At 38.1% G+C, this 15,780-nt stretch overlaps 1 protein-coding gene across 4 annotated transcripts in view; it reads right to left on the bottom strand.

Moving 5' to 3' along the window:
• The window catches only part of TMTC4 (transmembrane O-mannosyltransferase targeting cadherins 4), a 56,013-nt gene that overhangs the window by 25,297 nt on the left and 14,936 nt on the right, over positions 1-15,780 (bottom strand). For all 4 annotated transcript variants that reach the window (XM_052705896.1, XM_052705897.1, XM_052705898.1 and 1 more), the window contains exons 6-7: positions 6,228-6,325; positions 1,250-1,342 (exon numbers count right to left, since the gene is read on the bottom strand). In XM_052705896.1, coding sequence (XP_052561856.1) covers positions 1,250-1,342; positions 6,228-6,325 — 191 coding nt within the window. The remainder of the gene's footprint in view (positions 1-1,249; positions 1,343-6,227; positions 6,326-15,780) is intronic.

Raw genomic sequence — 15,780 nt, 5'->3', positions numbered from 1 at the left:
TACTTCTATGTAAAGATGATAGAGAAAAGACACATTCTATGTTTTCCTCACCCAGACAGCTTGAAGATCACAAAACAGAAATATATTGCTTGGAGCTGTTCATGCTTAACGAGTAATTCTCCAAAAAAAGTTTGACCCTGACACATTTCCATCACTTTAATTTTGAGTTGGATCTACTTTAGTTCCGTACAACTCTAGACTCCTTCCTTTTCTTACGCTGGTTGACATTATTGTCATTATACAACTCGATTCCTCAGTATCCTTGCTTGCTGACATATTCTTCTACCTTTCATCCATTCCTTGCCCAAATCTATTGTTTCAGTTCTGAAAATTCCACTTTCACCAATTTCCCTACAAAGATTCTTAAGAACATTGCCACTCTTCATGAAGCAATTTAACAGTCCCATAGGACTTGTGCTGCTTAGAAATACGAGCAAGAGTTCTCTACAGTGAAACTACCAATCAATGTAAATTCCAATGAACATACATTCCCTTTGCCTTGCTGAAGCTTGCATGGGAGAGGCAAATGATTCAGCTGTTTAACAGTAGTGATGTTCTAGTAGGCTGTTGATCTATTTGGCTGCTATCAATTGCTAACCTCACTAACCATGACTGTTTTTGTGATTTGCTTATGATTATGATCTCTCAACAAATAATCGGTGTTAAATTCCATTTGATCCTATACTAGTTAAAGCAGTATCAATAGAAGTAGATATTTATCCTTAGTATCTATCAGAGCTTGAATAGTTCTACTTTCAAATCTCCAATCCACTATAAATTGTCTCCTGGTTGGTAATTCGTATGCTAAAGAAAAGAGTACCATATTTTAGTAGAGTTGGGAAATGGGACATAATAATATTTTTACATTATTTTTCTAATGTCTATTTAAGCACCTGATGAATCTGAATAAATAGCTCTACCTATGCAGACTAAGTTGTGTTTAATAACCACTTCAGGAGTTCTATTGCTTCTGTAGAATTTGTAGCATCAGGCAGCTCGTCCACAACAGTTTTAAGATACTGACGTGAGAACCTGTAGAAAGGCTTTTTGTCTTCAATGCATTTCTAATGTAATACCATTATTACTCACATTGCTGCAAAGATTTAACTGCACAATTGACTTACTTAGCTGGCTGAAAATCCCTAATTTTTCTTTAATTCTCAGCAACAACAAAACTGACAGAAGATCTCTCTGTTTCTTTTGGTACATGATTGATCAGCAAGAATGAACAAAACCTCTAAGGACTCACCTCCATTAACTTGTCCTTACGTAGTAATTTTTGAATGAACTCCAAAATATTTAACTTGTTAATCACCAGTGCATCAAACACTGCATTCAAACCCTAAACAACCAAAAAAAAAAAAAAAAAAAAAAAAAAAAAGTTAAAAAAAAGATAAATAAAAAGTAAGATGAGGTAGCTACCCAAAAAACAATTAAAAAAAAATACATCTTATATTCCACTTCTACATTTTACATCTTATTCCTGATTCCAAACAAGTGAATAACAGATATGTTGCTAATAAGATGGCAGAATGAGAAATTAAGAACCTGAGCTCAGATGAGTGGAACATCACACTATTGTAATAGATAGGCTTTTGCTATATCCAATAATGTTGCAGGGACACCATGTACCAACAAACTATGCCCCATATGGTTACAACAGTTTCAAACTATTTATCTGTTCTCAGACTGCTTTCCCAAACGTTCCGCAGTGTAAACACAACAGTCAAAAGGCATGGCTTATATTAAGGTGAAGTTTCTTTAAGTCTTTTACACACACACACACACACACACACACATTTTTGAGCAGCATGGTATCTTTTGACTTCCAGCTTTCAAAAATATTATTTTTTAAAGATAAATTGATTGTCACAACAACCAAAGGCTCAGAGACTTTATCAGGCTTGCTTTTTTTGCAATTACATCAACACATACACTGGAAGTTGCTGAAAAAAAAATGAGAAGTTCTATATCAGCCCCTACACATAAAGCTGAAGTATAAGTACTGCTCTTCAGGACTGTAGTTTATTGTTTCCTTGAGTGGAATGTACATAAAATAGATCCAGAGGTAATTCTTTTGAGGTCAATGAGGTAATTCTGTTGAGGTCAATGTTAAAGTACAACTTCAACGTCCAAGCAATCACCAACCATGACAATTCATGAATACTTAGTCTACATCCTATTACCTTTGGAAATTATGTCAATAAACTAAATGGAAAAAAGTAGTCAGTAAAAACAGTATCAGGCAAGGAAGGAGTTAGAACAAAGAGGAACCACCATAGGGAAAAGCGAGGAGATAGGTTGGAGTGTGGCATGGTTTCACATAGAGAGGTCAGCTGGCAATTACAAGGCTTTTGTATCAATTACATGGAGATTAATAACGTAAGAATCTAACTGGAAAATACATTCAGCCTAGAAGCAATCTTTTTAATATATGATTTATCCTTTCATCCCTTTGACCCTTGTCCCTTAACACAAGAATAAATACCATCATCTTAGCAATGCAAATAAATCCTAGCAAACGAATAAAAAATCCAGATCAAATAAAAATTCTGAGTCTTCTAACTCAAATAATTACAGAATCACAAGTCAGAGGGATTGGAAGGGACCTCTGGATCATAGTCCAACCCCCCTGCTAAAATGGGTATTCAAGATTAAGTTACACAGAAAAGTATCTAGGCGGGTTTTGAATATCTGAAGAAAAGAGTCCACAGCCTTTCTGGGAAGCCTGTTCCAGTGCTCTGTCACCCTCAAAATAAAGTCTTTCTTTGTATTCAGGTGGAACTTCATCTGTTCCAGGTTGCGTGTTACCCCTTCTCCTGTTGCTGGACACCACCAAAAAGCCTGACCCCATCCATTTGACTCTTGCCCATTAGATATTTACACATATTGATCAGATCCTAGTCTTTTCCAGGCTGAACAGCCTCAGGTCTCTCAGCCTTTCTTCATAAGGGAGATACTCAAGGCCCTGAATCATCTTTGTGGCTTTTTGCTGGACTCCCTCCAGAAGTTCCTTGTTTTTTTTTGTTTTTGTTTTTGTTTTTTTTGAACTGAGGAGCCCAGTCCTGGTTACAGTACTCCAGATGGGGCTCACCAGGGCAGAACAGAAGGGGTGAGAACCTCCCTCGACCTGCTGGCCATGTTCTTTTCAATGTACCCCAGGATACCATTGGCTTTCTTGGCTACCAGGGCTTACTGCTGGCTCATGGCCAACGTGTTGTCCACCAGAACACCCAGGCCACTCTGCAGCGGGTCAGCCCCTAATCTGTACCGATGTGTGTAGTTATTCTTCCCCAGGTGTAGGACTCCACACCTGCCCTTGTTGAACCTCATCAGCTATGCCCAGCTCTCCATCCTGTCTAAGTCTCGCTGAATAGCAGCACAGCCTTCTAGTGTGCCAGCCACTCCTCCCAGATTAGTATCATCAGTAAACTTGCCCTTCATACACGTCATTGATGAAGATGTTGAACAAGACCAGACCTAGTACTGACCTCTGGGGAACGCTGCTAGCTACAGGGCTCCAGCTAGACCCTGTGCCACCGACCAAAACACTCTGAATTCTGTCAGTTATCCAGTTCTTAAGTCACCTCATTGCTCACTCATCTATCCCACACTTCCTAAGCTTAACTGCAAGGATGTTTTGGGAAAGAGTGTCAGAAGTCAAGGTACACAACGCCCACTGCTCTTCTTTCATCCACTCGGCTGGTCGTGACATCACAGAAGGCTATCAGGCTAGTGAAGCCATGTTGACTATTCCTGATAATCTTCTTTTCTTTACTTCCTTGGAGATGACATCCAGAATAAGCTGCTCCATTACCTTCCCAGGTACAGAGGAGAGGCTGGCTGGTCTGTAGTTTCTTGGCTCCTCCTTCTTGCCCTTCTAGACATTGTCTTTCCTCCAGTCCTCAGGCACCACTTCAATTCTCTGTGACCTTACAAAGATAATAAGAGAGCAGAATGGCAAACATTTCTGCCAGTTCCTTCAGCACATGGGTACATTCCATTGGGGTCCATGGATTTGTATATGTCTAGTTTCCCTGCATGACCCCTGACCATGTCTTCTTTGATCAAGGGGGTTTCCCTTTCCCCAGATTCTCTCTTACCTCCAGGGTCCAAGATTCCCAAGGAGCAGAGACTGAAGCAAGAGAAGGCGTTTGGTATCTCTGCCTTCTCAGTGTTCTTCGTCACCATAGCATCCACCTCATTCAGTAGCAGACCCATATTTTCCCTAGTCTTTCTTTTGCGACTTACATACCTAAAGAAGCCCTTGTTGTTGTTCTTGACCTCCCTTGCCTTCCTTGTTGCATCCCTGCATGCCCTGACAATGTACTTATACTCCTGTCAAGTGGCCAGACCCCTTTTTCACATACCATAAACTTTCTTCTTCCATTTGAGTTTTTCCATAAGCTCCTTTGCTCATCCATGGGGGACTCCTGCCAACTTTGCCCGACTTCTTATTCTTAGGAATGCACAGATCTTGAGCTTGGAAGGAGTGGTGCCTGAATGTCAACCAGTTCTCCTGGGCCCTTATCTCCCAATGCTCTAAACCATGTGAATCCTCCAAGTAGGTCCTTGAATGGGTCAAAGTTGCTTCTCCTGAAGTCCAGGGTTGCATTCCTACTTATTACCTTCTTTCTTCCATGTAAAATCCTGTATTCCACTGTCTCATGGTCACTGCATCCAAGGCTGCCACCAACCTTTATGTTCCCAAACTGTCAGTCCATGTTTATAAGAACAAGGTTCAGCAACACACCTATTTTCACTGGCTCCTCTTCTACCACTTGCACCAGAAAGTTATCATCCAAGCACTGCAGGAACCTTCTGGACTGTGTGTGTGCCTGGCAATGTTCCTTTTCCAGAAAATATCAGTGTTGTTGAAATCCTCCGTGAGAACAGAGCCTGAACTCATGAAACTAATGTCAGATGTCTGTAGAAAGCCTCATGAACTTCCTCCTCCTGATCAGGCAGCCTGTAGTAAACACCCACAGTTATGTCACCCATGTTAGTCTGCTCCTCAGATCTCATCCATAAGCTCTTCGCCCATTCATCACTCATCCTTAGGCAGATCTCAAAACATTCCAGTTGTCTGCTTACATAAAAAGCAACTCAACCATCTCGCCTTGCTGGCCTGTCTTTCCTAAAAAGTACATAGCTGTCCATGACTGCATTCTAGTTATGCAAGCTGTCCTACCATGTCCTAATGATCACAATAGGATTATGGTCCTGCGACCACACACAGATCTCTAATTCTTGTTTGTTTCCCAGGCTGTGTGCAATGGTACACAGAAAAGAAAAGGGAGTTGAGGATGCAAGTTTCCCTAGAGGGATGGAATTGACTTACACCATTAGAAGACATAATCACAGGATGTTTTAAGAATATTTCTTAGGTTATCCTCACATATGTCCTCACAAATACCTTTGAAAAAATGCATCAGCCTGCAAATGTCTGTCTGAAAATAACGTCCTACAGGAAGATGGTTTCAGTGATTTCTTCTACAATTTTTTTTTCTAAGAAGGACAAGAATGTCCTTGCTGCAAATAGTTCTTCTGATTCTGTTGCTTTGTTTTATGTCTGTTAAAGCACCGAATTAGATTTACTTATACAGATATACAACTACATAAAAGGTATAAATCACAGGTGCAGCATTTCAGGTGGCTTACTGGATCCCTCAAAATGGAGCATCTTCACTTCAGTAACAGAAAGCGAGAGGACAATGAATTTGAAAAGTAACTGTGCCTGTTTGCATATACAGTTCCTTAAATAGGGAACAGAAAGAAAAGACTCAGCGCTAGAAATAAATAATGACCCTACTTCTAATTAGAATGTTCAAAAAAAAGCGAGAAGGTGGAGCTTCTAAAAATACTCTCCTCCAATTACATCTCTGTTCATGGCCTTCAAGAGAGGCCTGTAGATTCACCATCTCAACAATTATACATTGAAAAACAAGGCCAATGAACATGGACACACAGTGAAACTAACACTGCTAATCTTTCAAGTTTTGCAAGAAATTAACAGATACATGCAAACTGCTTACAAAAGATAAAATGAATTTACAACATATGGGCTATGGAGACACAACCAATACAGCTCTATTAGAATACTGCTAGTTTGCTGAAGAGAACAAAAAGTTACGTGATTAGTTGTGGAGAACATTCATCTTTGTACACTTTACAACTGCACCTGACAGATGCTGAGGTCAAAATTCAGTCAGTAAGAGGATTCTTACCAGTATTGTAATTCCTTGCTCTTTGCACAGCATGGCTATTGCACCTAGGAGAACACTCACCAGCACCCAGAATACAGAAAAATTATGTCCTTCCTTATCTGTCAAAATAAAGCATGTCATAATATTAGGTATATACATTTAAAAATTAAAGTTAGAAATTAAAATTAGAATATTAAAAAAAAAAAGAAAAACAAAGAAATAAAAGGAAAACCAGCATTTAATCTCACAAGATTTCCTGTTAGTCAGAATCTAGTTACGTAGACTTGAAAAGCATGAGGTGCCTCCTGTAATATGCTGGCATTTATCCATTTATTACAGTCTTTTTTTCTTCTCTGAGACATTAGAAATCTTCCCATTTGCTAGATGTCTTAGCCAGACTAATTAGAATGGCAGAAGCTTCACACAGTTTTCACAATCTATCATCTGCAAAGGTTAATTCCCAAGACTTGGATCCATTTATCTTCCTTAGCTACAACTCTAATATTACTGGCTACTCTCTTCCAAGCTACCACAGGAACATGAAGTTATTTCTAATGGTTACATATGAAGCAGCACCACACACACAAACTCCTTCAACAGCAGTCTAATCTACACAGGCACAATGAGTCGCTTTTCCAGGGCTGCTGCATTTAGCAAGTGCTTCATGCCATTTCATTAGCACTACCACAGAATGCCACAGAGCTCAATAATTCCAGCATCTGAGCAGAGAAACAGTTTTACGACTGGGTGAAGAACTGTGGGGTTAAGAGATCAAGAGATCAAGATCAACAGCTTCTAGTCAAAGAAAGAATCTTTAAAGACCACACCATGTAGCTGCTTTTGGGTTCTACAAGCAGGCATTTCTGAGACTGATATAACAATAAGCCTTACTACAGTCACGGTATTATTGCACACACAGTACATGGGTACTTCACATAAAAACATATCTGTCACAATCTCTACTCCACAAGTTAAAGCAACAGAGGGAAGCACTCAGCTTATTCAGAGACATATTCTTGATTCAAGCAACATGGGCTCTATAGGCAACACAAGAATCCACCTTTCATTTGGCCTGTGAAGAAACAAAGCTGAACTCTATATTCATTGAGTGAACCCTTTTTTAATATATTTTCCTTGATCTCTAGAGTCGTGCTTTCCTACTGTTAATGCAGGTTTGACCCTCAATACTTAGTCTGAACTATCATAATGTTCTATGGAGATGACAAATGACAGAAATAAGATCTCATTCACTAGAAGTAGGCACCTACATCTGAGAACAGAACAGAACAACATAACAGAACACTAAGTGTAGTTTCTAATTGGTTGAAAGAGAGAGACCCCTTTAGGGATCTAGTTACCTACCTAATTCAAGTTCAGAGAAGTAGCTATTGCTCTTCACTGATGATAAAGTGAAACTAGTATACTAACTTAGATGATGTTGGTGAGTAAAGTACAATCACTACAAGTATGAAAAGGACCTATTGATATTGGTCTCATTTTGGGGCAGAGTACTTTTGCAGAAGATAGTAAAAGTTATGAAGAATAAGTTTTGAAGTTGCTTCTAGCATTCCTTTCTTACCTAAGACTTAAAAGCTTAAACTGAGTGAATATTAAGATGTTTACAATTTATCTTTGAAATAAAATGTAGCAGGCATATGTTTCTTCAACCTCCATCTCAAATTACATCCTTATAGTTGAGGTAAGAGTAGACGTCAGAGGTGCAGATGTCAAATTGAAAAGAAAGCCTTCTAAAGGAAAGAAGTCATATACATCTCAATGACAACAAAACAAAACATGAAATACAAAATATATAACAGCTACAAAATATATAACAGCTGAAGAAAAGTTGTAGTGACAAGAACAAAAAACGCAATGAGGAGATCCCAGCTGACATCAAATGCACAGAACATGTTTCATGTATGCATGCAATTCATGGAGAACAAGGCTTCAAAATTCTCTCTATAAGCATTGCTAAGAACAAAAAGTACCCATCCTAAATATATCCCTTGAAGACCTTCAAACTCTTCAGATTGCTTGCAACTGTCCATCCAGTCTTTGAAATGTGCTTGTTCCAAATGTAGAAAGAAAGTAGCTGGCAGAATGTGAAGACAGAAGGCAAACTATGAGCACAAAACAACAATCAGCCTTCCTAGTAAGTGTAAAAGAGAGAGCAGTAAAGCCAATGGATTTCAAAGAGGTTGCTGAAGCATGCTTACTTCAGGTAGGAGATTTCTTCTTTCAAGAATTAAATTCGGGGAGAGAGAAGCTGGGACATTTGAGCATTTCCCAGAGAAGTGAAGCAGCATTCAATGCACAAATAAAGATTATGTTAACACGGAGTATGGTAGAAAGTATGTACAGCAAGAGATCAAACTCAGCAATTCACAAATGCTTTGATGATTAAGTGTAAGAAGCAGCAGGGAGAAAAGAAAGGTCAAATTATCAAGGACAAGTGTAACAACAGCACACTAATAAAGCATTAAATTCATAAAGGCCACATCACAAAATGAGAAAATACAATGTATGTAAAGAACAAAACCACAATCCCATAGATATTTTAGTAAGAAAAGCAGCAAGGAAACAGTTATTCAGGTACTTGGTGAGAGAGAAAATGGGGGCAATGCCAAGAAAACAGAAGTGTTCTGTGCCTTTTTTTGCTCCATTTTTCACAAAGAGGTCAGAAGAGTTGCAGTCAGATGACTTTCACAACATCGACAGAAGCAAAGCAATGAACTACAAGACACAGAATTTATAGAGAAAATAATCTGCTTTAAATTATAACTACTGATTACATTTACTCCAAATAAGAGTAATCTCAACTGATACCTTTGGGACATCATGCAAAACAGGAGATTACAGAAGCTTGGAATTAACATAAAAAAATAAAAATTAAATGTCTGCATCCTACCACTAAAGAGGAAAATGGAGAGGAAAAAAAGAGATAAGGAATCAAAGCCAAGCTGACTTGGCCATTTAGAAAAAATTAAGTATAATTTCTGACTTGGAAAGTAAAAAGCAAACCTGAATAAAAGCAAACTTTGTCTTCAGGAAGACATGACAATTCTACTGGAAAGAGTGTGAAATAACCCAGAGAATACAGGGGCTGGATGACATTATTACAGAACAGATCCAAGTAACAGTTATAAAACTACTCTAAGATTCTAGGTTACCATGAAGAATGGAAAGATACGATCTGGACTGGATCTTTCTTTCATGTAGCTTTTCTCATTAGATATTTTTAATCAGAATATTCCATCATTCAAATTTTAAAGTCTCAAAGTGCTGCCAGGCTATAATGATGGGGAAATGTATTAAGGAGAACTCAGAATTCATTTGACAAACCTGAGGAACGATCTTGGGAAAAAAATGATAATTGAATGTCATTCAGGCACACATTCAAAGCTGTACAGAAACAGACTTGTCTTCTTGTGAACATTCCAAGCCTCAGATGCCAGCAATGTCTCAGCATGTATGGTGTAGCCAAGCTTAAGTATGAACTCTCAAAGACAGTCAAAGATGGTAAACAAAAAACAATTCCATAGATACAACATCAAAAAGAGGAACAAGCATCAATATTTCCTTCCCAAAACCATAATGTCAGTTCCTTTAGTTTCTTCATCAGTCTCAACAAGTCAATACAGTCATATACAGAACTGTAATGGTATGAAAATTAATCAATTTCTGATTAAACTTCAAAGAGATAATTTCAATTATGAAAGGCATTATCTTGTGCTTGTTCCTTGTTAAGTGTGCACAAATAATCCCCACATCCTCACTGCAGAAATCTCAGTAGTAAACTAGAATTGAAAAATAGATATGAAGCATTCAGAAATGCCTTCAAGCAATTTTTAACAGTGATTTGCAAATGTAAAGCACTGCATTAAGTGCTAATTATTATTATATGACACACATATGCCAACAGAAGTAATCAGTATAACAAAGCACATTCCCCTAATACAGTGCCGCTTCCCACCAGAAAAATCTTGTGTCAGAAAATGAAACCAATCTTTGGTTGGCACCTGTGCCTAGTTGAAACTGGTACACCATATTGTGAGTGGGCATTGTGCCATTAACAGATGGACAGGACTGTAAGCATGCCAAGTAAACAGGGTTTTTTTGGTTTTTTGTTTTCTTTTTTTTAAGCTGGAAAAAGATAGTGTTTCTATACCAACACAAAAAAGAGTTTCCAGATGACCCTGCCTGAAGAGTACATTAAGTCTGAAAGCTGAGGAAATCTAAAGAGATACCTGCCTAAGCCATGAAGGCACCTATACTCATGCTGCTGGACTTCAGTAAAAGCATCTCTAGGGAAATTCTGCAAAACAAAGAGTTTCATGATGTGGAGTTGACTGATACTAAATATATGACCTATACTCCTTCAACTCTGCCTTCCTAGATGCTAATCCTATTTATTGAAAAACCTCACTCAGCATTGTCCTAAATCCACAAATCAATGAAACAAGGTTCCTCAAAAGATCAGGGTATGAAGAAAAGTACAATATGTTTAGAGCATCAAGCTTAGTCTTACTTTTAAGTCAAGCTAGTAACAGCAAAGCAAAAGAAAATCAAGGAACAATTATCAATCCAAACATTCAGGCGTTCAGCATTCCCTCTTTCAAACCAACTGAGCAGCTTAGGGCTTAGACAAGTGACAACTTTGAGCAGTTTAATAAGTCACCATGCTCAAGTGAAATGGTGTAACTGCTCCTGTGAAAGTGCCATCTCATTTGAAAATTGAAGCAAAATCAATTATGATAAGCTTTTAAAGGAAGTTTTACTTTCCACTGAAAAATTACACATGCTTATATATATACTCTGTTGATGTGCATTGCCTGGAGGGACAGTAGCTTCCAGCTAAACATCTACAAATACTCATTTAACCCTAAGACTTCCCTGCTTGCACACTGCTGTACAAGGGGAAAGAATTACTTGAATTACTTAGTCTTAGAAGATCAACTAAGAATCTACTGTTAGAATTAACTTAAGCCTGAGATCTTTGTGTTTCCAGTTTTCTGAATGTATGTACTACTGCAATGCAGCTCAGCCATTCACGTAATAACAAAACAGTAGCACTAAAATGCTGTTCCTAAACATCTCTATGTACCTCAAAACTTACTAGGCAGACGTTACAGTAGAGGGATTGTCTATCCTCATCTATCCATAAATTAAACCATCTTGGAGAAGAAAAATTCAGCCCTTAAAAAAAAAAAGCAGCAGCAGCTATGGTTTCTCATTTTCCATATACAACTCCTCCTTCCCAATGTGTTCAAACATGAACAGCTGGGCACACAGTTGAAAAATCAGGGCCCAAATGTTTAACAGAAGTAAGTGCTTCTTGACTAGCTGCAAAACAGCTAACAAATTCTCCCTTTATCTTAACAGCACTCTTTCACATAGAAGACTTGAACATTTCCAAACTAACAAAAAAATAAAAATAAAAAAATTGGTAATATAAATCTTCAGTATTAACTACAGTCTACCAGTCTACTTTGCACATTTCATTATATCAGTGATGAACTAGCAGCTGATTAATGGGAGACTACATAGAACAAAAAAGAAACACACAACCAGTACAAAGTCATTTTTAGAAGTTATAGCATATAAGCAGTTGTTCCCCCATTTAATATCCATGCCTGGTGTCACTCACACGAAGTAAATATCACAAACTCATCATTTTACATTACTCAGAACACTAATGGAGTTGCCAAATAAATGCACTGGATCACTGTCAAGGCTGAAGACAAAGGAAGGCAAAACCTAACCTACCTAAACAGCTGTCAGCTCTTGCTGTCTCCAAAGCCTATGCAGTGGATTTGTCCCCATAAATACAATTTTTAAACAGTAGAATAGAATGAGAACAACAGATTAGTTCCTTGCAAACGTGTTAACCTGTCAATTCTGGTAACAACAAAAACTGTGTATTAGAAAAAAAAGTAAAAGATTTTCAGAATTTCAGTGAATATAATTATAGCCTACATAGTGAAATGCTGAAGAAAAAAGTAATAAAAGTAATGCTACAGATTCAGGCTGAAGTAAACTTTCTGCCCCAAAATCTACCAAGCCACAAATAAACCACATCAGGTAAGCAAACTGCAGTACATCTTGGGCTTTACAAAAGTCATTTTCCTTTGGAAGATTTCCAGACTGATAACTTCCACTTCTCGAATCTCTTTATTGCCATCAGAATTATTTACACTTCCTCACAGTATTCCTAAATCCATCCCAGACATTTTTATGATCCCTCACTCTCAAGCCAAAAAAACCTAAACACCCTCTGTTCATTCACTTAAGATTGATTGAAAACAAACACTAACCAGTCTCTTTTCTATGACTTTTGTTAGAGAAGACTTCAACAATGACAGTACAACAACTAAGTCCATGTTAGCAGAAAGGATTTCTGGAACCCATCTGGACACAAAACTTACTTTGCCTTGCTGCAAGAACAGGTGTGTGCTTTGTGAATGTCTGAGATAACCTGTCTGACAGCACTGGGATGCTGCTTGGACTGTATGTTACTGAGGATGAAACTATACCAGTATCATGAACTCAGGCTTTTCAATCTTTGTTTTAGTCTGACACTCAAACTTCATCATTAAATGCAAACTAGTATCAAACATTTTTTGTTAATTGTATTCTAAATGCAATACAAATGCAGTCTATAAATGCTGAAAGGCTCAGATTTGCATTTTCTTTTTAATAAACCAAAAAACCCCATGATACCATGCATTTTTTAATAACAATTTAAAAAAAAATCCCTTTTTGATATTTCTCCTCCTCCTATTAAACAGCTCATCAACTATGCTATACATGTGACAACCAAATTCAGAAACAAGGGCAGAGGCATTTTACCCAGGATTTAGGGTCATGCCTGCCAATGATACATACAAATCTAGCAAGATAAAATAAAATGGGAATGCTGGAACAAATTGCTAGGTATCATTTTTCTGGGGGATCTTCATGAAGGTGCTGTATATAATTAGAAACATAAGCCTGATGTAACAGAATGCACAGAAGGTTTTTTGGTTTTTTTCTCTCCCCTCATAATAACAAAGGCCACTCTACAAAGATTAATGAGCATCTTGGTCTGATCTAGAAAGTGATGCAGTAACAATTGTTTACTTGGACTAGAACTAACAATGAGCATTGGCAGTATTGCAGACTCTGAATCTTGTGGATAATTATGATTTACCAACAGAAGGAAAACATTCTGAATCCTGAGAAAAGAAATGGTATTTTCTTTGTGATATGTTAGAATCATAGAATTACAAAGGTTAGAAAAGACCTACAAGATCATCCAGTTCAATCGTCCACCTATCACCAATAGTTTTTAATAAACAGCTGCTTCCCTTACAGCCATTACTATAAAGACACTACTATCTACAGCAGACAACACATGAGGACCCTGATACATTGGACCAACCTCCTTGTTCAAAAGAAGAAAAGAGATTGTGTGGTCAGAAAGTAGAACTGGTGGTGGTTGGTGGTGGGGTTCTGCTAGTGGATACACAGGAACAGTGGAGAAATGGACTGCCAGCAGGTGGGACTGGGACAAGCTGGTGGAATGGGCTAACATAAGGCTCATGGAATTCAAAAACAGCAGCATGCTTCAGATCAGTCTGGGGACCGCCTAGACAACAGGTCTGCAGAATAGGACCTGGAGTTCCTGACTGACAGCAAACTGAAGACAAGTCAGCAGTGTTTTTGTGGCGATGAAAAAAAGATAAATGCACAGTGTGCTATATAAGCTACAGCATATCCAATGGGTGAGTGAATATGGTTTTCCTCTGTGTTCAGCTCTTGTGAGGCTACATCCAAAGTACTGTGTTCACTGTTGTGTCCAATGAAAGAGATGCATCATTAAGATGGAAATTCAGTAAGGTGGTTAGGAGACACAGAAGTATAACATATGAAAAGAAGCTGAGGGAATTGGTTCTCCTATCGTTCTCCCTTTAGAGAAGGCTGAAGAGGATCCAAGTTCAGCCTTCAGAGACAGACTTCTCTGAAGGGAAAGGACAGGATGCAATTGCAAGGCCTAGTAAACCAAATTATAACTGAACATAAGGGAAAAAAATCTTCATATGAGGGCAGTTAAACACTAGAAAGGTTGCTTAGTGAGGCTGTGGAATTGCCTTGGGTTTTTCTTACAGCTCATCTGTTTAAGGACCTGAGCAACCTGACGTACAAAGCTAGTCTTGTCTTAAGCTGTCAGAGCAGAGATGACCTTCAGAGTTTCCTTCGGAGCTAAATCTCTCTACAGTCTATGACAAAAGAAAGTTAGGTTGCTCCACTTCAGCACCTACCTGCCTGCACTTTTCCCCAACTAAAGTAGCAAAGGAAACATATTTTAAGTTATAAGCCCAGCTTTTGTAATCTTCTATACAGCTAAGAGTTTCAAGCACCTCCAGAAGGCCATTGCAAGTTCCTAACCTAAACCACCCCTCTCACTGACCATCAAAACAAGTCCATCTCTTTTGAATGACTACACAAAAAGAGCAGGGAGAAAAGGCTTTTAAGTTGCCTGCCCAAGTTAGCTGCTGAAGATCACAGTAGGGAAACCTGAACTCAGTAAAATTTGAGAATCCCCTCGTAATGGACACAAGATGAAATGCAGCTGACTTAAGAGGCTAAAGATCAAGCTTGTGGAAATACTGCTAGCAGTCAATCTCATCTACCTTTCTGTTCAGAAATTATTATTTTTATTATTATTGTTTTTACAGCAAGGCACATCTCGGATGAGAAATAAATCCTGACTTTGAAGTGTTTGGGCCATTTTCAGACCTAAAAATTTGTAAGATTCAGATTAAGTAACCTGAAGGGTGGACTCCTCCCTTTAGCTCCATGTAAGATCTGCCAAAGACATTATTATGCTCTCCACAGTGCTGGATGATATAAATTTTTCATTCTCTCATTTATGAGATGCAAGATATGATCTGCAAGACCTGAAATTGTCACAAAGCAGGAACTATATGTAACCTGGATAAAAATTTTCAGGCACAAAGAATTATCTGAGAGAAAATCAGGCAATGAGGGTGATAGTAACCACTTAAATGTGATCTGGAAAACAAAAGGCGCAGTAGTGTTGGCAGACCATAGTTTTCCTTAACAAATCTGAGTAAGAGACAGCTCTGATGTTATTATGAGATAGCATCCAACAAAACAACTAAGTAATTCTTACTATCTTGACTTCACACTGTTTTGTTTACATCAGTGACAAGAACTTTAATACTAGAATACTTTTGAAACTACACTGACTTAAAATCATCAGACTAGCCTTTGAAAGTTGTAAAACCACTCAGAATATCCCCAGTCAGAGTACACATCACATTCTAAATAATTCCTGAGATATCCTCCATCTCAAAACTATTTGAAAGACTGCACTCTGGAACTTGGCTCTTGAGGTCTTCAAACAAAAATTATTACCCCAGCCATATCAGCATACCTCTATCAATAAACAAGAAAGCCAGTATTTCGTCTGATTTACTCTGGTGCTGACAGAAGAAATATCCAAAGCACAAACACAGCCAGTTAAAATAGGTGAGAAAAAAATTAATGAACAAACATGATCCCAAGGCCC

Source organism: Tympanuchus pallidicinctus, unplaced genomic scaffold (genome assembly GCF_026119805.1).
Source record: "Tympanuchus pallidicinctus isolate F22 unplaced genomic scaffold, pur_lepc_1.0 scaffold6, whole genome shotgun sequence".
Taxonomy (NCBI): Eukaryota; Metazoa; Chordata; class Aves; order Galliformes; family Phasianidae; genus Tympanuchus; species Tympanuchus pallidicinctus.
Note: the sequence above shows the minus strand (reverse complement) of the source record. Positions and strands in the feature narration are given on the sequence as shown.